The sequence below is a fragment of the Phragmites australis genome, chromosome 8, assembly GCF_958298935.1.
Source record: "Phragmites australis chromosome 8, lpPhrAust1.1, whole genome shotgun sequence".
NCBI classification, from domain to species: domain Eukaryota; kingdom Viridiplantae; phylum Streptophyta; class Magnoliopsida; order Poales; family Poaceae; genus Phragmites; species Phragmites australis.
The window spans coordinates 32,082,232-32,087,604 of record NC_084928.1 but is presented as its reverse complement, the minus strand read 5'-3'; the positions used below and the strand labels follow the sequence as shown (position 1 = coordinate 32,087,604).

General features: G+C 54.1%; 1 protein-coding gene across 1 annotated transcript; it reads left to right on the top strand.

The window, feature by feature from the left end:
- On the top strand, positions 1-1,342 carry LOC133927746 (uncharacterized). Its single transcript, XM_062374154.1, has 2 exons — positions 1-77; positions 196-1,342. Exons 1-2 carry the CDS (start codon positions 1-3, stop codon positions 1,340-1,342), a joined length of 1,224 nt encoding a protein of 407 aa, XP_062230138.1.
- The last annotated feature ends 4,031 nt before the right edge of the window (positions 1,343-5,373 follow it).

The window sequence follows — 5,373 nt, the reverse complement described above, 5'->3', positions numbered from 1 at the left end:
ATGTCCACCGACGACGTCGCGGCGGCCGCGCGTTGGAGCGCCGTGTCGCTGCGTTCACCCTGGAGGAGCGCCAAGAGGTAGGTCGCCAAGAGGCTGCGCGCCTGGAGGCTGCGCATCTCGAGGCCGAGCGCCAGGAGGCCGCCCGCTTGGAAGCAGAACGCCGCGACGCCGATGCCCGCGCCTTGGTGATCGCAGCGAAGTCGCAGCAGCCACCATCGCCCTCCATGCCCAGGCGGCGGCCATCCTCAACATCAAGTCCCTCGTGCCGGTCGTCCTCGACCTCACCTCGCCCCACTTCAACCGGTGGCGTGGCCTCTTCCTCAACACGCTCGAGCGGTACGCGCTTGCGGACCACGTTCTCTCCAATGACGATCGTTCCGACGATGTCACATGGAAGCGCATGGACTGCGTCGTCCTCTCGTGGCTCTACGGGACGATCACCGCCGATCTTCTCGAGGTGGTGATGAACCGCGAGGACGGGCCGCCCACGGCTCGCATCGTCTGGCTGGGGCTGGAGCAGCAATTTATCGGCAACAAGGAGACTCGTGCGCTCCTCCTCGACGCTGAGTTCCGTACTTTCGTCCAGGGCGATCTCTCCATCGACGACTATTCTCGTCAACTCAAGGCAATGGCCGACCAGCTTGCCGATCTTGGTGAGCCCGTTCGGGACCGCACACTCGTTCTCAACGTCCTTCGCGGCCTCAACGACCGCTTTGCTCACTTGGCGGCCTTGATCCAGCGCCAACTGCTGTTCCCGACATTCATTGAGGTGCGCTCCGACCTACGCCTCGCCGATATCACCATGAAGGCCAAGCAAGGGTCTCCGGCGCAGGCCCTGACTGCCTCCGCTCCTCGTGCCCCACCACCGACCTTCAACAACCACGTCGCCGGCAGCAACTCTGGCAAGAAGCAAACACGTCACGGTGGTGGCGGCGGCAAGAAATCTGGTGCTGCTGGCGCTGGTCCAGCGTTCCTAGGAGCTCCATGGGCCAACCAGGCGCAGCGGCCCACTCCGCCTTCACCGGGATGGCAGCCTGCCTACGGCACATTTCAGGCCTACTGGGCTGGCCCATCAGGCGCCCTGCCGCGCGCACCGGGCCAGCCGCCTCAGGTGTTCTACGCGGGCCAGCCTCCCCTCGCCCCGCTGCCTGGGCCTCCTCCACTCGCCCTGCTGCCTGGGCTACCGCCTCCATTGGCTCCCCTGCCAGGGCCGCTGCACCACCAGTTGCCGACGCCAGGCTTTGCTGGCCCACCCGCACCCCCTGGCTGGATCAGCCACCCTGGCGGCTTTGCGTGGGATCATAATGCTCTGGCCTCGTCCTTCAACACGATGACACTATAGCCACCGCCGTCGACTGAATGGTATATGGACACTGGTGCTGAGACTCACATGACATCAAACTCTGGTAATCTTTGTGTTTCTCAACCTCCTTCCTTTTCCACTCCATCCAATATCATTGTTGGTGATGGCTCCCTCCTACCCGTTACTAGCACTGGCTTAGTAAATTTTCCTACTTCTCAGGGTTTCCTTCGCTTAAATAATGTTCTAGTTTCTCCCTAGTTAATTAAAAATCTTATTTCCGTTCGTCAGTTCACCATTGAAAATAGTTGCTCTGTTGAATTTGACCCATACGGTTTCTCTGTGAAGGACCTCAAAACCCGGAGCGTGATCGTCAGGTGCAATAGTTCCGGGCTGCTCTACCCGCTCTTGTCATCGGTCTTTCGGCCCCTCGCCCTCGCAGCCGGCTCCAGCTCCACCCTTTGGCATCGGCGTCTTGGTCATCTCGACTCCGAGGCCCTCTCCCGTTTAGTGTCATCTTCTGCCATTTCATGTAATAAAACTGAGTCCGAACATTTGTGTCATGCTTGTCAGTTAGGTCGCCACGTGCGACTCCCTTTTCATACCTCTAGTTCGCAAGCCGCTCATAATTTTGATTTAATACATTGTGACCTTTGGACTTCCCCTGTGGTTAGCATCTCTGGTCATAAATATTATTTAGTCATTCTTGATGATTGCTCGCATTATCTTTGGACTTTTCCTTTACGCCTCAAGTCTGACACATTTACCACCCTCACTCATTTTTTTGCTTATGTTTCCACTCAGTTCGGCGCCTCCATCAAGAATGTTCAGTGCGACAATGGCCGTGAGTTTGATAACTCCAGTGCCCGCACGTTCTTTCGCTCTCGGGGTGCCACCCTCCGTATGTCTTGCCCATACACTTCGCCCCAAAATGGTAGAGCCGAGCGCATTATTCGCACCACCAACAATATTATTCGCTCTCTCCTTTTTTAGGCTAGCATGCCAGCCTCTTATTGGGTTGAGGCGCTCCACACAACCACTTATCTCCTCAACCGCCACCCCACCAAGACCCTCGCCTTTGCCACCCCATTTGCTGCACTCCACGGAACCCAGCCATCTTATACCCACCTTCGCGTCTTTGGGTGTCTCTGTTACCCAAACCTCTCTGCGACTGCGGATCATAAGTTGGCTCCCCGCTCCGCCACCTGCGTTTTCCTTGGGTATCCCTCTGATCACAAGGGGTATCGTTGTCTTAATCTCTCCACCAATAGGCTTATCATCTCACGTCATGTGACCTTTGATGAAACCTCCTTTCCTTTCTCCGAGGTCTCATCCCCCCTTCATCCGACTTTGATTTTCTATCGGAGTTTGATGTTGCACATGTTCTCCCTATTGGCTTGTCTCGTGTTTCAGGTACCCATGCCGCTCCGGATGCTGCACCTCGTCCCTCGCACGCCCCACAGAACACCGCTGCCCCTGATGGCGTTCTGTCGCAGGTTGCTGCCAGCGGTGTCGACGGGTTGCTGCAGCGAGACGCGGCGTCCCTTGGGTGCGGCGTGTCTTCCAGCATAGCCGAAGCGGCCCCTGCGACCCCCCACTCTGCTGGGCTTGGCGCGGCCACCGTGGTTGTGCCTGGTACGGCCAGCGCGGCCCCCGCGACTTAGCCTGGTCTGGCTAGCGCGGCTGTGCCTGGCGCGGCCCGCGCGTCCACTACTGCCGGTGCTCCTCTTGATGCACATCCGCCTCCACCAAATGCCGTGCTTATCCCACCAGTGGCAAACGAGCACACTATGGTGACGCGGGGGAAGCGTGGCTTCCGACAATCGAAGACTCCTTTCGATCTTCATGCTGCTGCCTTGTCTCCGGTGCCCAGTTCCTATCGCAGTGCATTGGTAGATCCAAACTGGCGAGAGGCAATGACCGAGGAGTACTCTACGTTGATCGCCAACAACACGTGGGAGTTGGTTCCTCGTCCCTCTGGCGCCAATGTTGTGACCGGCAAGTGGGTTTATCGTCATAAGTACCGCTCTGACGGTTCTCTTGAGCGATACAAGGCTCGCTGGGTTCTTCGAGGTTTCACTCAACATCCTGGAGTTGATTTTGATGAGACTTTCAGTCCAGTGGTCAAGCCTGCTACCATTCGCACAGTGCTCACCATTGCTCTCTCTCATGATTGGCCTGTTCATCAGCTTGATGTGAAGAATGCTTTTTTGCACGGCACCCTCGACGAGACGGTTTATTGTGTGCAACCTACTGGTTTTGTTAATAGCTCCCGCCCGGATTTTGTTTGTTGCCTGAACAAGTCTCTCTATGGCCTGAAGCAAGCTCCCCGTGCCTGGTACAGTCACTTTGCCACCCACATTCTCTCCTTGGGTTTTGTGAGTGCCAAATCCGACACTTCGTTATTTATCTATCGACACGGTGGTGATACAGTCTACTTGCTTCTCTATGTTGATGATATTGTTTTGACAGCCTCCTCAGTGCCTCTTCTCCGCCGGGTCATTGCAGCACTTCAGCAGGAATTCTCCATGAAGGATCTCGGTCCTCTGCACTATTTTCTGGGCCTTACAGTCACTCGTCAGGATGGTGGGTTTCTCCTTTCACAGCGTCCGTACATCCTGGAGATTCTTGAGCGTGCAGGCATGCTCAACTGCAAGCCGTGTTCGACACCAGTTGATACATCAGCGAAGGTCTCTGGCGCGGAGGGATCCCCAGTTGCTGATCTGACTCACTATCGGGGTCTGGCTGGTGCCTTACAGTACCTCACCTTCACTCGCCCAGATATTTCTTATGCTGTCCAGCAGGTCTGTCTTCATATGCATGATCCGCGAGAGCCGCACTACGCTTTGATTAAACGCATTCTCCGTTATCTGCATGGGACATTGGATCATGGTTTACAGCTTCGGCGCACCACTACGTCGACTCTGGTTGCTTATTCTGATGCGGATTGGGCCGGTTGTCTTGACACTCGCCGCTCCACCTCTGGGTACGCGGTCTTTCTCGGTGATAACCTTGTCTCTTGGTCGTCGAAGCGGCAACCCACTATTTCTCGTTCCAGTGCTGAGGCAGAGTACCGTGAAGTTGCCAATGCTGTTGCTAAAACGACTTGGCTCTGTCAGCTACTTCAGGAGTTGCATATTCCTCTCCAGCGCGCCACTATTGTTTATTGCGACAATGTCAGTGCAGTGTATCTCTCGACGAATCCGGTGCAGCATCAGCGCACCAAACACATCGAGATTGATCTCCATTTTGTCCGAGAACGAGTTGCAACTGGCGCGGTTCAAGTGTTGCATGTTCCAACCTCCTCCCAGTATGCTGATATCTTCACCAAGGGGTTGCCGTCTTCCGTCTTCACTGAGTTCCGTTCCAGTCTAAACGTTCTTCCCTATGGCTAGCCACGCTAAGTCTGCGGGGGGTGTTAGACTAGTACCTTTGCATGGCACTGTTGCCGCATGGTTTAGGCTGATCGGGTTGTTTAGATTAGCCTTATTTAGCGCTGCTTTGTTTGGCAAGTCCTATAGGCGTTGGTTACCTTTCCTTCCACCGTACGATTACTTCTATAAGTCGGTTGGACTGGATACGGCAACCCTGTCTATTTATGTATGCGCTTCCTACGATTGAATCAATCACAATTTGCATCGTCTATCAGGGATCAATGGTAATCAGGTGTTTGTTACTGTAATCCTAAACTTCTGTGAATGGGATTCTTCCTTAAACAGACACGCTTTTAGTTTTTCAATTTATGAGCACAATATGACTCAGGTCTTTGTGATGTACTGATATGTACAATCTATTGGTCCGCACTTGATTTAGTTTTGGTGGACTTTGGGATTTCGGCTCGATGGTTGGTGATTTCAACAGATCAGTTGATTTTGCTGCAGCGAAATCTGTTCCTTTTGTGGGGTTATATTACAATCCATGGTTCCTGTGCTTTCCTTTGAAGAATGGTTTCTCCGTCCGAGGATTTCCAAGGTGTACCAAAATGTTTAAAGTTTCTCCTTCTAAACGAATGATCAAATGATTGAAATTACTGATTCATGAATTCATCGGTATTTGTTCATATGCTTAACATT

Bases quoted from the DNA above. Each gene is read 5' to 3' on its own strand.
- LOC133927746 (XM_062374154.1), top strand. From the start codon at position 1: ATGTCCACCGACGACGTCGCGGCGGCCGCGCGTTGGAGCGCCGTGTCG. The intron at 78-195 runs GTAGGTCGCCAA...TGGTGATCGCAG, and splicing joins CCCTGGAGGAGCGCCAAGAG to CGAAGTCGCAGCAGCCACCA.